Source organism: Scheffersomyces spartinae, assembly GCF_019049425.1.
Source record: "Scheffersomyces spartinae strain ARV_011 chromosome Unknown scaffold_15, whole genome shotgun sequence".
Taxonomy (NCBI): Eukaryota; Fungi; Ascomycota; class Pichiomycetes; order Serinales; family Debaryomycetaceae; genus Lizanozyma; species Lizanozyma spartinae.
In genome coordinates, this window is record NW_025065062.1 from 80,065 (window position 1) to 100,905 (window position 20,841).

Sequence of the window (20,841 nt, forward strand, 5' to 3'; positions counted from 1 at the left end):
AAATAGTTTAAAGTGCCTTAATACCATCAACACTTTCATTGGCATAGAACCGAACATCAATGTCTTCATCGTTCTGTAAGATCTCTAAATGCTTCCACAAGTCTTGTTCGATTAGACCTCGGTACTTGGGGTCCAGAGCTAACTGAGTGGCAATCAACAAATAGGCTTTGGCCACGTTGAATCTGATGTTGGCGACAGAATCTCCAGATAATTCATTGATAAAGGGTAAGATCTTTTCTGCAATAATTTCATGAGAAATAGCAGGAACCAATTTGGTAATAGCAAACAAGCACGTGATTCTAGTAATGAAATTAGAATAGTTTATATTGTTGGTGTTATTATTGGTGGTAGTATTATTATCATCGTTATCATTATCTTCAACATCGTTGTCATTCATTGAATCACTCTTATTGTTATCACGATGGGCACTTAAAATCTTTGCAATGATCTCGGTGTTAGCCCATTTGGAGCCAAATATAACTGCCAATTCCTTCAAGTTGTTGACGGCAGCTTCTCTAATGGCATAGACTGAGTCCCATAACCAAGACATACAAAGGTTTAATAATTCATCATTGAAGAACTTCTCACCCAATTGCTCGGCCAATTTAGGAATATACTCAATGATAGCCAACCGAACTCTCCATTTAGTATCTTGAGCCAATTCAGTGATTGCTGGTAAAAGTGATGTGGATAACATATCAATCCCAATGGTTTCGTTCACCACAGATAAGTTACTAATGATGTTTAATCTGACATCTGGGAATTCATCTTTCAACATATTCAAGAAAATGGGCAATAACTTGTTTATGGTGTTTTGCTTTTGTAAAATAGGTGATAATTCAGTAATTGAGGAAGCCAACGAAGCTCTAACGTTCTCCTGGGGGTCTTGGCTTAATTCATTAACCACGGGTATTATTTTAGCCAAAATTGAAGATTTGGTGGTTGGATATTTATTTAAAAGACCACAGAAACTTGGTAATTGTTTAGCAATGGATTTTCTAACTTCCCCTTCATTATCCTTCATTAAAGCAATGAAAGGATCAATTAACTTGGCCAAATCCTCACCTGAAAAATGCTTTGCAATATCACTGAAATAATCAGCAGCCGTGTATCTAACTCTCCAAGATTTATCTTCGATAAGCTTTAACGAATATAAGAGGAACTCTTGGTTGTGCAGAGTATCTTTAGCATGGTCAAAGAACTCCAAGATGGATATCAAAACTTTAATACTTAAAAATTTAACTGAATCTTGATCGTCATTAATCAAACTTTGGAACATTTGAGAAATGTATTCCCAATCTTGACTCGTGATTGGTTCAATGGTTTCACCGCTGGTGAACAAATCAATTATGGCGGGTAAATTATTAGCCGCTGCTCTTCTAACCATGGGAGCCAGTTCATCAGTAACCAACTTCAAATACATCGCCAAAAGGTTCTTTCTGGTTTGAGCATTAACCTTCAAAATAACCGACTTGTATAAGCCACAAGCAGCAATCTTCTTGGAAAACCAATTTGCTTGCGATAAGTTTTGAATCAAGCCCAAGAAAATGGTGTTCAATTCTTCATCAGTTAATTCCATACTGATCTTATTTAACGATTGAATAGCCTTGTCTCTGACAATGGGCTCTTCAATAGAAGCCAAGGGTAAAAGAATTTGGATCAACGGTTCACAGTGTTCATGACCGCCAATCAAGGGAATGAAATCCCCTAATTTACCTGCCAATACAGCAAACACCTCGTCTTCGTCATCATGAGCCACGTCCAATAAAAAGGGTAATAACTCACTAAGTGTTCTTTCAGGTCCAAGGGCTATAGCAATGGTATCAAGCTTCTGCATGGCTTCCACTCGATTCGACACGTCATCGTGTTTCAACTCATCCATTAGCAAGGCCAATGGATATAAGTCGTCGTTGAAGTTATCCATGATATTAGTAGTGTTATTGTTTATATTCGTCAAGAGTACTGTGACTATCAACAAGTGTTGGCTATTTAACCCTGTAGTTTCGTACCCTATGTTGAGGCGCACACGACGAAAGTGCGACATCAAGAAGTTTGGGTAGTATCATACTGTGATGCGATACAAGCAGTAGTACCGGTGGGGTCTGGAAGTGGGGCCTAGCGGTTCAAGTCTGAATATCTTAATGACACTTAGCCAATTTCTTTGTTTATGTTAGAAAGGTTAATAGCTTATGGAATGCCCCCCCCTGCGGTATGGCTACACCCATCAATGCGACATTTTTGGGACCCAAATGATGCAACCCTACAAAAATATTCCTCTGGTCAAGTGTCGTATTAAACGTAGTTCCTTTGGAAGGCACCACTACTATTACAAACCATTAAGTAATGGTGTAAGCATCAACAAGTAGCATCATAGTAATAGTTGCAGCAGACAGTACTATTAAGAGAATTTATAGTACTGCAACGACTAGTCTACACATTTATAGACTACACACTACCACACTAAAATAAATTCTCCACGTTTCTACAATTACCTTCAGACACCCACACACTCAAGCGTAACTTACAGTATGCCCTCGCAGATAGACGTTATAGATTCCCATATTGCTTCCAGTGAAAGGGAAAAGTACAATGAACTTCTCGCACTGGAGATACAGCAGTCCAATCGTTCGTATTGGAAGTTCTCCACAGTCACCGGTGTGTTCAAACAATCATTAACTGAAACCAACGAAGCCACTTTTGACTATTCAAAGGAAAGGTTCGGATTAAACTTGGAATCCTGGGATAAGGTGTTTGATTATGTCCATGAGCTTAACGCCACAGCCGAAAGTGACAATGTTCGGTACAAGGTACTTTTTCTAGCTAGACACGGACAAGGATACCATAATTTGGCACATTCTCAATACGGAGATGATGCTTGGAATAATTATTGGTCGAAATTAACCGGCGATGGGAAGATTGTATGGGGACCCGATGCTTTATTGACCAACTTAGGGTTATCTCAAGCCCATAAGAATGGCGAATTATGGAACCAAGAGATAGCTAAAGGGTTAAAAGTCCCTCAACGGTGGTTTGTTAGTCCTTTAAGTCGCAGTATTGATACAATGATCCATACATGGACGGATTTGGATTTAGTTGATTTGAAGACCGTTCGGCCCTTAGTGATGGAAAATATCAGAGAACAAATGGGGGTTCATACTTGCGATAAAAGACTGCCACGATCAGTAATTGACTATAAATATTGTCCCTTGGGGATCGAGATAGAAGACGGGTTTGTGGAACAAGATATCTACTATCAAGATGATTATCGAGAATCAACGGCTGAACAAGCCATTCGACTCAACAAGAGTCTCCAAGATATATGGGGAAAGTACACCACCAAGGAAGAGTCAAATATTTGTATAACCAGTCATAGTGGTAGTATTCGGAGTCTGTTACTAGTGTTGGGCCATCGTCCGTTTGCCATTGGTACAGGAGGAGTTATCCCCGTTCTTGTAAAGGGAGAGTTCATCACTAATGAACAATAGAAACCGCTAAAGTCGTATTTAGAAGGAGGCTTTCATAGTTATGTTTATGTTAACTGGATTATTAAGTCTATGCCGTTCAATTCGTATAATCTGTTAAAACTGTAGCAACAAATGAGTATGCACTTTGACAATAATCCAATTTCGTCATCTTGGTCTCTATATACCAGACACACAGATGAACTATACAGTACTGTGGTAAATCAAATCTTCTTAAGAAGAGTCACATCTGATACCCGAGAGAAGCTTTACACAGTACAGCGACCAGAAACAGTATTTTGTCACAAGATCAGAGTACCAAAGAACAATAAAGGAATGCATTATTTTTTAGGGGATAAATAAGCTTACTCTTATGATAATTTTCCCGTGAGGTATGCTGAAGGAAAGTTGACCGTAACAACGTTAGCCTTCCCATAGGAAAACAGCCTTAAAGGGCAGTAGGTGACGTTTGTTAGGGTAAGGAGTGTGTTTCTTGTCTTGTCTTGCCTTATCGCATGGTATCACAAGGACAAACAAGTAGAATTGTTACATTCAACAAGTGAAGGTGTGCACATCAGCAAAATGGCCTGCATGAGTGTACGACCCTAATAATGACTTCAGGAACAAAACTAACGAGGGACCCATAAAACAGAGTCAGTGAGGGCTTGCTTAAGGGCATGCCTTGGGTATACATACACATGCATACACATGCACACGCATATGTATGCTCTTGCGTATGTATATACGCTCATATACATAATTGAATGGAAGTATAAATATACACATGGGCAAGTACTTATACTCATGTTAATAAGTGCTTTTATTAATGATGAAAGATTCACACGACTAGATCGTTAAACAATCCAATTTCGTACCTTTGTTCAGGTGTAAGGCTTAGGTGTTAAAGACACAAATTCAATTGTCTCTGCTGGTTCTGCCACTCTTTCACGGCAGGACTTTATAAAAAACTCCCAAAACCAATATATAGACAACCTTTAATAATAAAGGCATTCCAACTATATATACCGACATACATGTATGTATATAAAAATATACATATATAGATACATATTTCACCTTGATTACACCCCTGTATCTGACATTCTTAATACGTAGTGAAACACTGTTATTATCAACGACACTTGTGGTTAGGTCATTCCATCGAAAGTAGTGTGCATCAAGGTGTGCGATAAGGAACCCCAATATCATCAGGATTTTCACCCAACAAGGTCATTTTGTTCAACATACGTTGGTGCATAAAGATTAAGGCTGACATTCCTTCCATGGCCATTATAACTTTACGGTGAACACATATTTCAGTCCCGTTAGTCTTATCGTGTGCCGTAATACTTTAAACAGGGTTATAAGGTACTATTATAATAAAGTGGTATATAGAAAAGTATTACCATCTTTCACATGAAATTCGGAAAGAATTTAACTCACCTATCGATTCCAGAGTGGAAGGGATACAACATAGACTATAACGATTTAAAGAAACAAATCAGACTTTTAACCCACTCATCATCAACAGACTTACGTCCACTAGAAGCTTCCTTCATTGAAAACTTTGATCATGTCACGCTCTTTATCAAGACAAAATACGGTGAACTTAATCGTAGGTTACAGTACTTCAGAGTAATACTATCTCACATACAAACATCACTAGAATCATGTTCCAAAGCAGCCATCGCAACAGCCAGAACAAGCCTCCATGAAGTGTTTTATCACGTGGTTGAATTGTCCATCGTACTAAAGAACTTATCAAAATTCATTCTCATCCAAAAGATAGCGTGCAAGAAGATCTTCAAGAAACTCCTTAAATACTATCCTGATCGGGAAAAGTCAAAGCACTTGATAAACCAGTTACGATTGTATTTGCATCTGGATCCAACGTCTTTTGTCAACTTCAATTTAAGTCCCTTAACGTTGGACTTGACATCGTTATTTGAAGATATCAAACTTGTCCATCGAGGTTTAGATAACCCATCTGCCATGCCCATACAACAACACATACAAACTGACAATAATAGACCGCCTTCTCCCTTACTTCTACATTCAAGCATCAGAAAAAAGCACTCTGTAACTGACTCATTGGCTACTAACGACACAGTGTCTCTACATAATGGCAAGTCCAACTTGGTTCACAACTCATCGTTTGCTGACTTGGCCAAATTGAAGAATAGTAACTCTAGCGTGGTGTTTGACGTCAAGTCTTTACTTAAAAAGAACTTTAACTTGTCATTTCTTATAGCAGATGATCCCAACACTCTCAACGAAGCATTACTCACGCTCAATGTGTATCTGAACTTGGAGATACTTGACCAAAACAACTTAATCTCCATCATATACCTTCAATCCCCGAAATTTGATCATAAATGTCCCTCCTTAATTATTACTCAACCAAACCAATCGCATCTGGCCATTATCTGTTATTCCGGAGGTCTTCGTCAATTCTCCTACTGTTTCCTCCCCAATGATTTTGTTCAAGAGTTCTTAACTGACCCCACCGTCTTGGAAACCATCCCACCACAGTTCCAGTCGAATGGTAGAATCGTCCAGACCCTAAATTGCTTGCGATACAATGAGTTCACTCCAAAGTTGAAGATTGTCAGCAAGAGATCTCGTTTTATATTCCATGAAGGTGATTTCGAAGAAGGTGTACTGCAGAGTCAAACTTCTCCAACCGGTGGTGCTCCTGGAACAGGAGCTGGAACAATAAGTAATAGTGGCGATAACCCCATATATCCGTCAAATACTAGCACTGCATCATTTGCTAAGTTTGAAGATGATTATCTCTTCACTTTAGACTACAACATCTACACCACCAGTTCACCAACGTTAGTAAAACTGTTGGATTTGAATCAATATGATGTTCAAATGGATCGGTTCCCCTTTGCTACACTTTCAGCAACATCCAATGATTCCAGCTTGTTCAACTTTATATCCAATTTAAAGACCAGCATAGCTGTCACAGATCAAAATGAAGCGAGAATTCTACACAACAAATACACATCTCCTTCACTCCGTCGTCTTCCAGAGCCTCTAAAGCGGATCATTCAACAAGAGTCGACTTTCAACATGTATAAGGACTTGAACTTGTATGATTATATGCTTTCATGCTACTGTAACGTCATACCTCAGTTTGAAGAAAATCACTATGCCAATTTGCTTTACTTGAACTTACTCAAGAAACTCGAAGAGGTTAGCGGAGGAGGAGAGTCCAATGCTGTTGATGGAGAGGACAAACAACAATTGCTTCGAAGAGTGGGGAGTACTATAGGCATGGAGAATTGGAAATTCGGTGGAGGTGGAGGAGGCGGATTTGGAGCCGGTTGGGGAAAGCATGGACCTAGTTTCAATGGTGGAGGCGGAGGAGGTGTTGATGGGGAGCTCGGTAATATTGGAGGTGGCGCTGGAGGCGGAGGAGGGGGTGGATATGATAGAGGAAGATTTGATGGGGGAGGGGGTGGCGGGGGAGGAATACACGATAACTCCCCCACTACTCATAGTTCCACTCCACATAGTTCAAAATCAGTATTCACAGACCCTCATCACCGAGCTATGATCTCACGATCTCACAATGATTATAATGGTGATGGTGATTATAATGATGAAGGAGAAGGAGAAGAAGATGATGGTTTTATGATGTTTGACTCCGTTGATGATGACAACATTTCATTATTTATTCGACCTCAGAAACGATCACCTTTTAATGACTACTTTTCCAATCAAATTGTTCATGAAGATGATGATCATCATGACCGGTCAATGTTTGGATGGTTTAGTAATAAGTTCCACAAGTTGCGATATTGGGTTCGAGGAGAACGTGGTTTTGACGAAGAAGAAGAATTCAATGATATATATGGACAATTTCTTGGACATGAATCATTTGGGAACTACTACTACTATAACAATAATAGAGAAAAATGGTATCATCATCATCATCATCATCAAAATAATGCATACTTCAATGGCTACGACTCCACCCCCGGAAACTACGATAGCATCAACGAAGATCCTTCGTTCTTAGCAAGAGACAAATATCAATTGGAATATCAATATCAATATGAACAGAACTTTGATATCAATTTATCATACATTTATTTTGCACTCTGCGTGATATCTGTTCTTTCATCAGGTATAGCCTTGGGGATCATCTACACGATTATTAATAGCTATTCCGATCCTCAGGGCCGAGTTTGGATCTTTGACAATTTAGGCTTATTTATTACTTTGGTGCTGATCTTATTTTTTTCACTTATGTTCAGTTTTATGAGCATTAACTTGAATTTCCAACGGTTTCTGCCCACACCAAAGAGTCATCAGTTAGTGTTATGGATCGGGTTGGTGATGGTACTGACGTGTGCCATGACATCTTTCATTATCTTATTGTCGCTGGTATAGGTAGAGCACACGTACGGACATACGTATGTAAATACATACAAACATACATACAAACATACATATGTAAATACATATAAACATACATACAAACATACATACATACATACATACATACATACATACATACATACATACATACGTATGTACATGCACACTATACATACATACATGCATACATTCGTGCACATGCAGTCAAAAACATGGGGTAATCTGTGATAGCACCAAGGATATATTTTTCCACATCACGTGACATATTCGTCATCCCACGCATTATCAAAGCTTACCCTCAATCAATAACTGATTGGATAGAAATTATACCAGATCTCTTTACCATGAGCTGCTGTCACGTGCTATGAGGAGACGTTATATACCTTACAATGCCAAAGAATAATTATCAATATAACCTTGTTTGTGACACTACGTCTATGATAATTTTCATACTAATAGTCAATTTAGTAGCTGTCTCATAGATTATCTTCAATTGTCTTTCTTCTTCTACTACCAAGCAATAGCCGTTGATAATTGTGTTTGTAGTGATTTGCATTCATCATGAGCGTCACTCAAACAGAAGCCAGTAAGTTAAGCACAAGATAAGCGATAAGCATCACTGCAACGATGCCATCATCACCTTTATCTTCGTCATAACCTCAGTACTAACAGCATTTTATAGTTGCCTATGTTATCAATAAGGCTGGTGGGTCATCTGTGTTTGCCACACAACCTGCTAAAACAGTGGAATCTGCCTTTAAGCCACTTGTAGACGTTCAGTCTTTATTGGCAGCCAATGATCCGTATGCTGTTGTTATCAACACTCTTGAACAACAACCAGAACATCGTGAAATTGTTACTGTTGCTACTGATGGTATAACCTTATTAAAGAACTTGCCTTATTTATCTTTGTCAACTTTCCAAACCAATCCTGTGGTTTCCCATGTTGAATTGAACACCTTTGACTTTAGCATTGTCACTGCTTTGAGAGACTTGTCTTTCCCTATCTTGGTGTCTCAAACTGTTGCTGAGAGTGCCAAGTTTGCTAACGTTGGGTATAAGTTGGCTTCCTTGTTGAACAAGCCAGTATTTCATTTCTACGTCCCTGCCAAACCAGAATCCATCACCCTCTCTAAGATCGTTGTTGGTGGTGCCGATGAACCCTCTTCTGTTGACATCACATCTGTTCCAGAGTTGTTAAACCATTACAAGGTGACACCTTTTGAAGTGGTGCAAAAGGTGCCCTCTCCAAAGGACGCTTTCTTGTATTTTGGTCAAGTCACCGAGGAATTGGCTAAGGCTGCTGCTTCTGCTAAAGTGTTATTGATCTCCATCAAGTTGTACAAGCCATTTGATTTGGCTTCCTTCTTGAAGTTGATTCCCAATTCCGTGGAGACTTTGACTTTGATTGAACAATCTCTTGTGGCCACTAATCAAGGTACTAATGCCGTGTGTCCATTGGCCTTGGATTTCTTCTCTGAATATCCTCAATACCAATCATTGAAGAACTTCTCCAAGATCATCACTGCCACTATTGGCTATATCTCTACTGGGAAATATTCCGAAGCCATAGCCAACATTTTAGCCAATACTAGATCGGAATCACCTATTCAAAGCTTATCATTTGGAAAGTTGGACACTGAATTATCAACCAAATCTTCCATCAAGAGAACCCAAGAGCTGTTGGAAGCTATTGAAAATGCCGTCAAATCTGAATCTGCTTACTTGAAGCTCTTACAACAAGTTAATTCCAATTCAGAATCTTTAAGAATCTTAAACCAATTCAACCAAGATTCAATTGGTGTTGAAACCAACCCAGAATTTGGTTTTGGTGCTTTCTTGTATGATGACGAACAACAACGTAGACTAATTGATTTGGTTTACAATGCTGTTAAGGAAAACAAGTTCCAACTGCCCCATAACTCTGAATTATTGGAATTATTATCTAAATGGTTGGTTCAAGTTAAGGATTCATCATCTACATCTTCCATAAGTGCTGATGATGTTGCTAAGATCATTGAATATTTGGGCACTGATTCTTCAGAGTCTGGAAAACAAATTGCTTCCTTAGCCAACTACTTTTCCACTAAGAATAACTGGTTAATTGGTTCTGATGCCTGGTCTTATGATTTGGGTTCTTCTGGTGTTCACAATGTGATAACATCAGGTAAGAACGTGAACATGTTAATAATAGACTCTGAACCTTATGAAGAAAAGACCCAATCTGAAAAGAAGGTCAACGGATTCAGAAAGAAGGACGTTGGCTTATATGCCATGAACTATGGGAATACTTATGTTGCTTCTGTTGCAGTCTATTCATCATATACTCAGGTGTTACAAGCATTCATTGAAGCTGAGAAGTTCAATGGTCCATCAATTGTTTTGGCATATTTACCATACCATAGTGAAAATGATAACACTTTGTCTATTTTAAAGGAAACCAAGAAAGCTGTTGACTCTGGTCATTGGCCCTTATACAGATACGATCCATTTTTGGAAAACGAAAAGGATGCTTTCAAATTGGACTCTTCAAGTTTGAGAAAGGGGTTGAAGGATTTCTTAGATAGAGAAAATAAGTTGACTTTATTGGCTTCTAGAAACCCTGAATTATCAAGAAACTTGACAGCATTAACTGCCAATGCTGAAACAAAGGCCAGACAAGCTAAAGTTGCTGATGATTCTTTCCACAAATTATTGCAAGGATTATCAGGACCTCCACTTACTATTGCATTTGCATCAGATGGGGGAAATGCCGAAGCCCTAGGTAAAAAGATCCATAGACAAGCATTGGCTAGAGGTTTAAAGGCTACTATATTAGCTATGGACGATCTTTCAGTTGAAGATTTGCCTAATGAAACTAATGTTGTGTTTGTCAGTTCCACATCCGGTCAAGGTGAGTTCCCAACTAATGGTAAGCAATTCTGGGATGGTATTAAAGGAGCTAATGATTTGGATTTATCTGCCATTAAGTATTCTGTGTTTGGTTTAGGTGATTCTCAATATTGGCCCAGAAAGGAAGACAAACACTACTACAATAAACCAGCTAAGGACTTAGATGCTAAGTTGAAGTTATATGGTGGTGTTGAATTGGCTGAAATTGGGTTAGGAGATGATCAAGACGCCGATGGATTTAGCACTGGATTCAATGAATGGATTCCCAAAATTTGGAAAGCTTTGGGTGTTGATAATGTTGATGGTATTGAAGAACCAAAGCCTTTGACCAACGAAGACATGAAGATTGGTTCTGACTATTTAAGAGGTACCATTGTTGAAGGATTGAATGACCAATCTACCGGTGCAATCTGTGCTGTAGATCAACAATTGACCAAGTTCCATGGTATTTACATGCAAGATGACCGTGATATTAGGGATGAAAGAAAGGCTCAAGGTAAGGAACCAGCCTATGCTTTCATGGTTAGAGTAAGATTACCTGGTGGAGCTGCTACTCCTCAACAATATTTAAAGATGGACGAATTAGCTGATACCAGAGGTAATGGTACTTTGAAGTTAACCACCAGAGCCACTTTCCAATTACATGGTGTGGTCAAACATGATTTGAAACCAGCCATTAGAGGTATGAACTCTGCGTTAATGGATACTTTGGCAGCCTGTGGTGATGTTAACAGAAACGTCATGGTTTCTGCCTTACCATCTAATGCCAAGGTTCACAGTCAAGTTGCTGAAACTGGTACTTTGATTTCTGAACACTTGTTGCCTAATACTACCGCCTATCACGAGATTTGGTTGGAAGGTGAAGATGAAGGTGATAAGCCTGGTGATAGAGAAGTTTGGGAAAACCGAAAGGAAGGTCCGACCAAGAAGAAGACTTTAGTTGCAGGTAATGCCTTAACTGATGTTGAACCAATGTATGGTCCCACATATTTACCTAGAAAGTTCAAGATTGTTATTACTGTTCCTCCATACAATGATGTTGATGTTTGGGCCCATGATATTGGGTTAATTGCTATTGTTGATGAACAAGATAATGTCACTGGTTACAATTTAATGGCCGGTGGTGGTATGGGATCCACTCACAATAATAAGAAGACATACCCCAGAACCGGGTCTATGTTTGGATATGTTTCTGCTGAAAAGGTTCATCTTGCTTGTGAGAAGGTAATGCTTGTTCAAAGAGACTTTGGTGATAGAACCAACAGAAAGCATGCCAGATTGAAGTATACCATTGATGATTTAGGAGTGGAAGTTTTCAAGCAAAAAGTTGAAGAACTATTGGGCTTTAAATTTGAAGAAGCCAGACCTTATCAAATCGACTCCAATGTTGATTATTTCGGATGGTGTAGGGATGAACTTGGATTCAACCATTTCACATGTTTCATTGAAAACGGTAGAGTTGAAGATACACCTGAATTACCTCAAAAGACCGGGCTAAGAGAAATAGCCAACTACTTAATTGGTAAATCTGGGGAGTTTAGATTAACAGGGAATCAACATCTTGTGATCTCCAACATCAGTGATTATGATATTGAACATGTTAAGCATTTGTTGGCCATGTACAAGTTGGATAACACTGATTTTTCAGCCTTGAGATTATCATCAGCAGCTTGTGTTTCGTTGCCCACTTGTGGATTAGCCATGGCCGAATCCGAAAGATATTTGCCCAAATTAATCACCAAATTAGAAGAAGCAATTGAAGAATATGGATTGAGACATGACTCCATAGTCATGAGAATGACCGGGTGTCCTAATGGATGTGCCAGACCATGGTTAGCTGAAATTGCTTTGGTTGGTAAGGCACCAGGAGCTTATAATTTATTGTTAGGAGGTGGACATTATGGTCAAAGATTGAATAAGATCTACCGTTATTCCATAAAGGAAGACGAAATCTTGGATATCTTGAAACCTATGATCAAGAGATGGGGGTTGGAAAGAAACCATGAGGAGCCATTTGGTGATTGGGTCATTAGAGCTGGGTATATCAAGCCTACAACTGAAGGTAAGTATTTCCATGAAGATATTCCTGAAGATGCTTAATTAATGTATATGAAGAGAACAAAAACAGTTATAATACAGTTATAGTGTAGTAGTGAAGTAGGAACCTTTGATATTGTAGGTGTGGTGTCAGGGTGCATTGGTGTTAGGGTGTAACTTATCGTTTATTCCTCCTTATTTCCATTACTTCTTCAACCAACCGCTTTAATTCTGGTCGATGTCGACGTTCAATGGTTAACACTTCTGAGATCTTAAGCGTCCACAACTTAACACTAACAGCATTCAATCGACGTAGAAGTTTCTCTCTCATTTCTGATTCCACCGCAGTCATTCGGGATTCCAATTCTTGTTTGTGTATACGATGTCGAGCATTTAAGAATGCTATAAGTTCTTTCTTTTGTTGTCTGGTAAGAGCCATGGAAAGATTGTACTGAATCGAATGGTGCGGTATCTGTACTGTGCTGTGCTGTAGCAGTGCTGTACTGAACTGACGGTAGTTGTGCTGTAGTTGGAGTGTTATTTAAGTTTATGCGTACAATATCTTTGAGGTCACGTGACTGAAAAGTAAAGCTCGATTCATTATACAATCATTCATTATATTACCTTAACCAACGTATTCGATCATTCTGAGTAACGATAGAGTGTAGCACAGCATGATACTGTAGTAGCAGTGAAGATCGTAGCAGTGTACTGTCAAAAGAAGTGGCAGCACAGTTGTAGTATATTAGGAGAAGGTGCAGTATATGCAGTCTTATAGTAGTAGTATAGTATAGTAGTAGTATAGTATAGTAGTAGTATAGTAGTAGTAGTATATTATAGTATATTATAGTAGTAGTAGTATATTATAGTAGTAGTAGTATATTATAGTATATTATAGTAGTAGTATAGTAGTAGTAGTATATTATAGTATATTATAGTAGTAGTATAGTAGTAGTAGTACATGTTGATTACGTCAGCACGTTGCCATCGAAAATTTAATCAACAACTCAAGCTAACCTCAAGGTCAACTACACCTTAAGATCAACTCCACTCTATCAAATTAACTCACAATGGTTCTTGAGGCTACAATGATAGCCATTGACAACTCCGAGTACATGCGGAACGGAGATTATGCCCCTTCAAGATACGACGCTCAATTGACAGCCATGGAGTTTATCTTCCAGAGTAAAGTCAACTCTAACCCCGAGAACACCGTTGGCTTACTACTGTACGGAGACAAGGGACCTCAGATTCTTTCTACTTTAACCACCGATTTCGGTAAGATCCTTTCTGGATCTCATGAGGTGAGCATAAGCGGCCAGAGTCATTTTTGTAGTGGGATCCAAGTGGCAGCTTTGGCCTTAAAACATCGCCAAAATAAGGTTCTGCATCAAAGAATTGTTATTTTTGTTGGCAGTCCAATCGAAGAAAGCGATAGGGAATTAGAGAAGTTGGCAAAGAAAATGAAAAAGAACAACATTGCTATCGATGTTATAAATTTTGGTGAAGAGGGTGTCAACTCCGATAAGTTGGATCGATTCCAACAGATAATAAATAATCAAGACAACTCTCATTTAATAACCGTCCCCCCCGGTCCTCGAATGCTCTATGAAGCCATTGCCACCTCGCCTATATTGATGGAAGAGGGATTTGATATGGGTAGTGGCAATGGTGGCGGGGGAGGGTACGATCCATTCGGGGATATCATGGATCCGAACGCCGACCCGGATTTGGCTTTGGCCTTGAGACTTTCTCTAGAGGAAGAAAAGGCAAGACAAGAACGTGAGGCCAAAAAGGAGGAGCACCAACCGCTGAAGGATGAACCGTTGGAGAAAATAGACGAATCAAAGGAAGATGATAAAGATGATGATCATGTGATGGAAGAGAATAATACACAATAGTTTATACCACTAGTTATGTTAGGTTATACTAATATAAATATTGGGTGCGAAAGAAAAGAAGTAGCATTTCTTTCTCTCTTTGTTTCTGTACGCGCGGCTATCTTAACATGAAGAGTAACCATCGAGAGTTGAAGAAGGAGAAGGATCGCTTCAAAGGATCAACGGGGGCGGGTGTTGGCGTGGGTGTTGGTGCGGCTGGCGCTCCTATTGGAGGTGGAGTTCCCGATTCCTACTTCCTTCGCTACAACCAAGTCACAGTTAAAGAGATCCCCCTTACCAAATCTCATTTCCTAGACGCCTATTGTAAAGGGAAATGGAACCTTTCTCAAGTACCCCAACCTCCATGTTTTGAATCAGGCGGGTTCATGGAACCTCCACTATGTTATAATGAAGACTCAAGATATAAAGTCGTGGAGAAGTATATGAATCTTCCCCATTGGAACGATAAGAAATTGTTTAAAAAATTGTTTGGTCAATTGAAAAGACATCTAGAAGTATTAGGAATGTCCGTCTCCTTAGTAAAGGGGTCCAAAACCTTCATAAAATATGAAACCATGTTAGGCTTAACAGATATCCCCCGGTCGGCATCAATTGATGCCCATGCTTTACTTTCCCAAGGATATTTTCTACTTTTAGACGCTTCAATGGACTGGAGAACGGCTAGAAACCCTTTGGTTAATGGTCCTCCTCATATCAAATTCTATTGTGGAGTTCCCTTAATCATTGATAACGTTAAAATAGGAATATTGGCAATCTTTAGTCCATATCCTAAAACAGAATTTGATTTGGATGGTTGCAGAAAGTTACAACTTTTGGCCTCACAAGTAATAAATACTTTAACCACAAATTATGATGATATCGTGGCCAAAAATACTTCCAAATCTTCCATTCCAAAAACTCAATTCAATAATGAATTGGCAGAACTAACCTTAAAATTGGGAAGAGCAACAAGCAAAGGTTCAAATTTGACTTTAATTGATAGAGATGGATCTGGTGGTCCCTATTCTCAAAGTGGCTCTTTTAGATTCACTAAACTTTCAAATCTATCACCAAGGGATTCCAAAAACCTTATTGATAGTGAACTTGTTAGAAAATTGGCTTATCAACTGGGATCTTTGAAAAAAGCTGCTTTGAATGTTACCAAATTGATTGCAACCAAATATTCTCTTGATTTTGTTTATGTGATTGAAGTTAGAATTGCTGATCCTTACCGAATTAAAGCCAATTGTTTTCCCCCGGACCAAAATAAAATTGAAGCTGAAAATTATAAATATGCCAAAGACTTAATTAAAATGCCGGGGCAAGATTATGATTTCATGTCGAGGGTAGTTGGTTCATATGCCAATGAGAATCCTCAAGAACCTTTACAATTTGAGAAACAATTGCATTATAAAGCATTTGTATCTGAGTTTGGAATCCAAGTGAAACGTCAATCAAAGCATAATAAACGTGATCCTAGAGGTGGTGGCTACTATTCCACGGGCACACTAATTCCATTCCATCGTCAAGGTTCAAAGTTACTTCGAAAGTATCCAATTGGAGGGAATAAACATAAAACGGAAGATCCAGATCGATTGATAGATATTTATCTTCGATCAGGGGGTCATCTTATTGGGCTATTTTGTAATGCCAATAAACCAGAACTTTCGGTTGATCAAATATGTGATATCTTTAGTACCATATCTGTTCTTCGAAGAATATATATTACCACATAATCTAAAGGTAATCACCTTCATCTGGAAATTCCTCAGTGGATTTAAATAATTGTAGCTCATCACCAAAATCATTATCATCATCATCATCATCATCATCATCATCATCATCATCATCAATATCACTCGCAGTTTTACTTTCAGTTGATATTTCTTTAGTATTAGTGCCTACAGTAACCGTTGGTGTAATTCCAGCAGCCTCCATCATCCAATCATCGTCTTGAATGTTAACTTCCTGTGGTTGATTGGACCTGCGAGTCCTAGCACTGCTCTCATTATCATCAATAATAACATGAGATTCACCATTGTCTTCTGGAACAGCAGAATGAGCTTCCACTTGGGCTTGAGCTTGGGCTTGAGGATCGGGCTCAACTTGATCTTCTTCTTCTTCTTCTTCATCAACATATGGACCTGACGCTCTTTGGGTTTTCTGTATCTCTGCATTGATTAACTCCCTTCTATAAAACGTTATCTCCGAAGACGTAGCACCTCTGGCTCTTAACAACGAGATACAATCTTTAAACGTAGCTTTAGGAAACAATTGATGACACCAAGTCTGATAGAATCCCAATACAGAGCTCAAATTAGTCAATTCATTCTCTACCTTTAAGTTTCTAACTTCCTTAGCATCCAAAAACCTCTGGCTCTTGAGTTTCTGGTGTAGCCGCTTATCATTGGACCGCATGGCTTTATAGATTCTTCTATGGTTACGCGTGATATAGGAAACACCCTTCTCTTCATCTAGGATTCTAGTAGCATCTAAACGGGCAACTGGTTTCCTTTTGGTGATGCTGATGTTAGTGTCAAGGCCAAGGATATCGTCACCAGCATCGTGTGAGGGCATAAAAGTCTCTTCATCTTCAAGAGACGACATGATGAAGAATGGAAGAAGCTAAAGGTGCTTGTATAGTGTAATTGAATTCGTTATACGCGTTCCATCTAATTACCATCACGTGAGTGTAACCATGTGACCTGATTGAATTTGTTCTGGTTATAGAGTGACATTTCACGTGACATTGCTTTCTAGCACGTGGGAGATTAAAAAATCATACATATAAGAAAAAAAATAATCTCATCTTATCTTTCTTAAAGTTTCTCTTTATCTATACCTAAGCCTTAACGTAATGAGTACCCGTTTCTCCACTCTCCGTCAGACATGGAGTTCGCTTTCAATCACCGATAAGCTTCTACCTTTGGCCATCATACTTGCTATGGTACTTGGGATCTTACTTTCTGTGTATGTTCCATCATCAAGAAATGCCTTCAACGGCGCAGAAGTTGTAGGGGTCTCAGCTCCCTTAGCCGTAGGACTTATCATAATGATGCTTCCTCCCTTATGTAAGGTTCGTTGGGAGTCCTTCTTTACGTTCTTCTCCAATAAGAGATACTTTCGGGCCATGATCACTTCATTGGTGTTGAACTGGATAGTTTGCCCCTTTCTAATGTTTGGTTTAGCATGGCTTACGTTGTTTGATAAAAAGGAATATAGAAATGGAATAATCATGATTGGGTTAGCCAGATGTATTGCCATGGTGTTGTTATGGAATGATATTGCCGGTGGAGATATTGATTTGTGTGCTATGATTGTTATTGTTAATAGTGTTCTTCAAATCATATTGTATGCTCCTTACCAGTTATTCTTCTGTTATGTTATCACTGGAGATTACCATTCCAACGGAACAAACAGCATTAGTTATGGACTTGTTGCAAAGAGTGTTTTGTTTTTCCTAGGGGTGCCCTTAGGATTTGGATTGGTGGTAAGATTCCTCGCACTTTTCACTGTTGGTTTAAAGACATATGAAAAGAAAATCTTGCCCTTTATTTCTCCCTGGGGATTCATTGGATTAATGTATACGATTATTGTTATCTTTATTGAAAGAGGTAATGATTTCATCAAAGATATAGGATCTGGTCTTAGATGTTTTGTACCCTTAACCCTTTATTTTGCCATCACTTGGTTTGGAACATTCTTTGGAATGCGTTGGTTATTGGGTAAGAGTTTGTCAGTTTCCCCAACCAACACCAACCCCACATCCACTGAACCTCAAAGTCCAGAAACTGAAAAATTACTTTGTGGTTGTGAAGATCAAGTTGATGAGGATAATGAGAAATGGACTTGGAAATGTGGTGCAAGTTATTCCGAAACTGTGACTCAAACATTTACTGCAGCATCTAATAATTTCGAGTTAAGTTTAGCTATTGCTATTTCGTTATATGGATCTGGAAGTCGAGAATCAATCGCTGCAACTTTTGGACCATTATTGGAAGTTCCAATCTTGATATCCCTTTGCTTTGTTGCTCAATACTTTAAGAATAAGTTCTTATGGAGTGATATCGATAGACAAGGTAACTCAACAGATAGTGACCACAATTAATGCGCTAGTCCCTGAGTCACGTGCGCACATTGGGCGACTCGCACTATTTTATTTCCATGACTTTAATTAAATACCAATAATGTACGTGATTGTAGCAATTGCTAAAGGTATACGCATACCCTCGTTCGTAGGTTTTACATTCATACCAATCTGCGCACGTGACTATACCTGTTGCCGTAGCTCCTTGTCTATCGGTTTTAAGCGAGTATTCTGTTTGGTAACAATATCAAGATGAAACCTTAAATGACGTTATAGACTTTGGCCTGAAACGGTAATAAGCGGCTACCAACGGCTCGGATCGTACCCGGGTCGCAGTTTACGTCATTTGTGGTTCAAAATCAGGAAGTAAATTGAATATAACAATGTTCCAAGGGGGGTCCCTTTGGATTTGAGTCACTTTCCATACACTAATACTTTCCATACACTAACACCAAAGCCTAGACTATTATCATAATATAGTCAACATGTTAATAATGTAATACTGGAGTAAAAACAACGAATGTCATAGTAATGTGCCATAGCATAGTATTATATGGCTGCCTCTGTCAACCTGGTAGTAGATTGCGGTTGATGACTTTGAGCTGTGCACGGGGTTAAATGTAATGGCTACTCGTAAAAAGTAGCCCACGCCGTACTACTTTACGATTGTAGTGATAGCAATATTTGATAGTTATAAATCAAAATGACAATGACCAAAGTCCCTTATTGTTTCACTATAAGTAGTCCGAGACACCCCCAATATTTGCGTCAAGCTACAGTAATAAATATTTATTTGTCCTACATTAGAAACACTACTGTTAGTAATACTACTTTAGTACTACACTTATACACCACTGTTGTTACTACTACACTTATACACCACGGCTACTACTGCTACACTTATACACCACAGCTACTACTGCTACAGCTACTACTATCATATCTATTCCCATGATACTATCCCTTGTTACGTTTACCGGATGCTTCCTTTTCCCCTTAACGCTCACAGGCAAAGTGCTCTCCAAAATGACGGACTTTGAACGGGAAACAGAAAACGGTCAAATCAACTTGGGTCAATTGATCGACCATTTCCGGTTCTTACTTCATTATTGGATCTGTTTCGCCAGTATCACCTATTTCGAATCGGTGTTGGCCATACAATTGATCCTAAACCTCGGAGGTCTATTGGGTACAACTATGACCATCATGAGTACCATGTTTAAGTTATGGCTCTTCTATGGCCACGGATGTTTAATCATCAACAAGTGTTACATTGCTAGAATTGGTGCAAGTCTCATTGGGTCGCCCACGTTCTCTTTTACTAAACTAGAACAAATCTGGATAGACCCTGTTTCGATGATCATCTTGTCGAGGAAGAACATCTTGTTGAGAGCATTGCTCGGTATATGTTCTGCTGTGTTTCCCATCTACATCATCAACTCCATCCACAGTTTTGTCTCTCGAATGCCATATAACACGTCGTTCCTCGACTATTCGTTAAGGGAGATTTGTTATATGGACACCACTCAAGATCTACACACTCAGTACAACGAGACTATAGCCTTTATTGGAGGCTTGGTTTCTTCAATGGCCACAACCCCAAAGGTCAAAGAAAAAAGTTACCAGCAGTGTCAGCAGAATCATCAACTCCAGCAGCAACAGTACGGCCGTAATCGTCCCAAAACGAGATCGTTTTCAGACCCAGAATGTGAGCCGGTGGTATGGAAAACAAGGGGTAGATCTATTTCTTGTAATGACCCAAAGAACATTCCATTCGCTCCTCCTCAGGGCTTTAGAGTGAAACAAATATACCCAGGCTCAAGGATATCATCACCTGTTTCCTCTTTGGGAGATTCACAGCGGTCAATTCCGTCGAATAATGAATTATTGCACCCAATGCCAGAACTGGGTGGTGTAATGAATCCTGAAACAAATTCTAGACCTTCAAAATTGTTTACCATAAATCGAGACTTCTTCCAACGGAATAAACACAAGTTCTCCCTGCCTCCTACTATCCTTAATCCTACTGCTGTCAGATTTGTTCGAGCTAATACCGCTCCATATCCAGCATATGATGTTTAACAATGTATAG

General features: G+C 39.0%; 8 protein-coding genes across 8 annotated transcripts; 5 read left to right on the forward strand and 3 right to left on the reverse strand.

The window, feature by feature from the left end:
• Positions 1-7: 7 nt before the first annotated feature.
• TPD3 (protein phosphatase 2A structural subunit) lies at positions 8-1,924 on the reverse strand (the record flags this gene model as incomplete). The annotated part of the gene is made up of 1 exon (XM_043192076.1): positions 8-1,924. The coding sequence occupies one exon, from the start codon at positions 1,922-1,924 to the stop codon at positions 8-10; it is 1,917 nt and encodes a 638-aa protein (XP_043048371.1).
• Positions 1,925-2,528: 604 nt separating this feature from the next.
• Positions 2,529-3,485, forward strand: KQ657_001279 (putative phosphomutase; the record flags this gene model as incomplete). Its single annotated transcript, XM_043192077.1, has 1 exon — positions 2,529-3,485. The coding sequence occupies one exon, from the start codon at positions 2,529-2,531 to the stop codon at positions 3,483-3,485; it is 957 nt and encodes a 318-aa protein (XP_043048372.1).
• Positions 3,486-3,596: 111 nt separating this feature from the next.
• Positions 3,597-12,845, forward strand: ECM17 (sulfite reductase (NADPH) subunit beta; the record flags this gene model as incomplete). The annotated part of the gene is made up of 5 exons (XM_043192078.1): positions 3,597-3,600; positions 4,918-5,076; positions 5,128-7,390; positions 8,420-8,439; positions 8,536-12,845. The coding sequence occupies 5 exons, from the start codon at positions 3,597-3,599 to the stop codon at positions 12,843-12,845; spliced, it is 6,756 nt and encodes a 2,251-aa protein (XP_043048373.1).
• Positions 12,846-12,960: 115 nt separating this feature from the next.
• KQ657_001281 (uncharacterized protein) lies at positions 12,961-13,394 on the reverse strand (the record flags this gene model as incomplete). Its single annotated transcript, XM_043192079.1, has 2 exons — positions 12,961-13,233; positions 13,389-13,394. The coding sequence occupies 2 exons, from the start codon at positions 13,392-13,394 to the stop codon at positions 12,961-12,963; spliced, it is 279 nt and encodes a 92-aa protein (XP_043048374.1).
• Positions 13,395-13,852: 458 nt separating this feature from the next.
• On the forward strand, positions 13,853-14,683 carry RPN10 (proteasome regulatory particle base subunit; the record flags this gene model as incomplete). Its single annotated transcript, XM_043192080.1, has 1 exon — positions 13,853-14,683. One exon carries the CDS (start codon positions 13,853-13,855, stop codon positions 14,681-14,683), a length of 831 nt encoding a protein of 276 aa, XP_043048375.1.
• A 107-nt stretch (positions 14,684-14,790) lies between these two features.
• Positions 14,791-16,398, forward strand: KQ657_001283 (uncharacterized protein; the record flags this gene model as incomplete). Its single annotated transcript, XM_043192081.1, has 1 exon — positions 14,791-16,398. The coding sequence occupies one exon, from the start codon at positions 14,791-14,793 to the stop codon at positions 16,396-16,398; it is 1,608 nt and encodes a 535-aa protein (XP_043048376.1).
• Position 16,399: 1 nt separating this feature from the next.
• CSM3 (Csm3p) lies at positions 16,400-17,269 on the reverse strand (the record flags this gene model as incomplete). The annotated part of the gene is made up of 1 exon (XM_043192082.1): positions 16,400-17,269. One exon carries the CDS (start codon positions 17,267-17,269, stop codon positions 16,400-16,402), a length of 870 nt encoding a protein of 289 aa, XP_043048377.1.
• A 250-nt stretch (positions 17,270-17,519) lies between these two features.
• Positions 17,520-20,831, forward strand: ARR3 (Arr3p; the record flags this gene model as incomplete). The annotated part of the gene is made up of 2 exons (XM_043192083.1): positions 17,520-18,756; positions 19,765-20,831. 2 exons carry the CDS (start codon positions 17,520-17,522, stop codon positions 20,829-20,831), a joined length of 2,304 nt encoding a protein of 767 aa, XP_043048378.1.
• Positions 20,832-20,841: the final 10 nt, after the last annotated feature.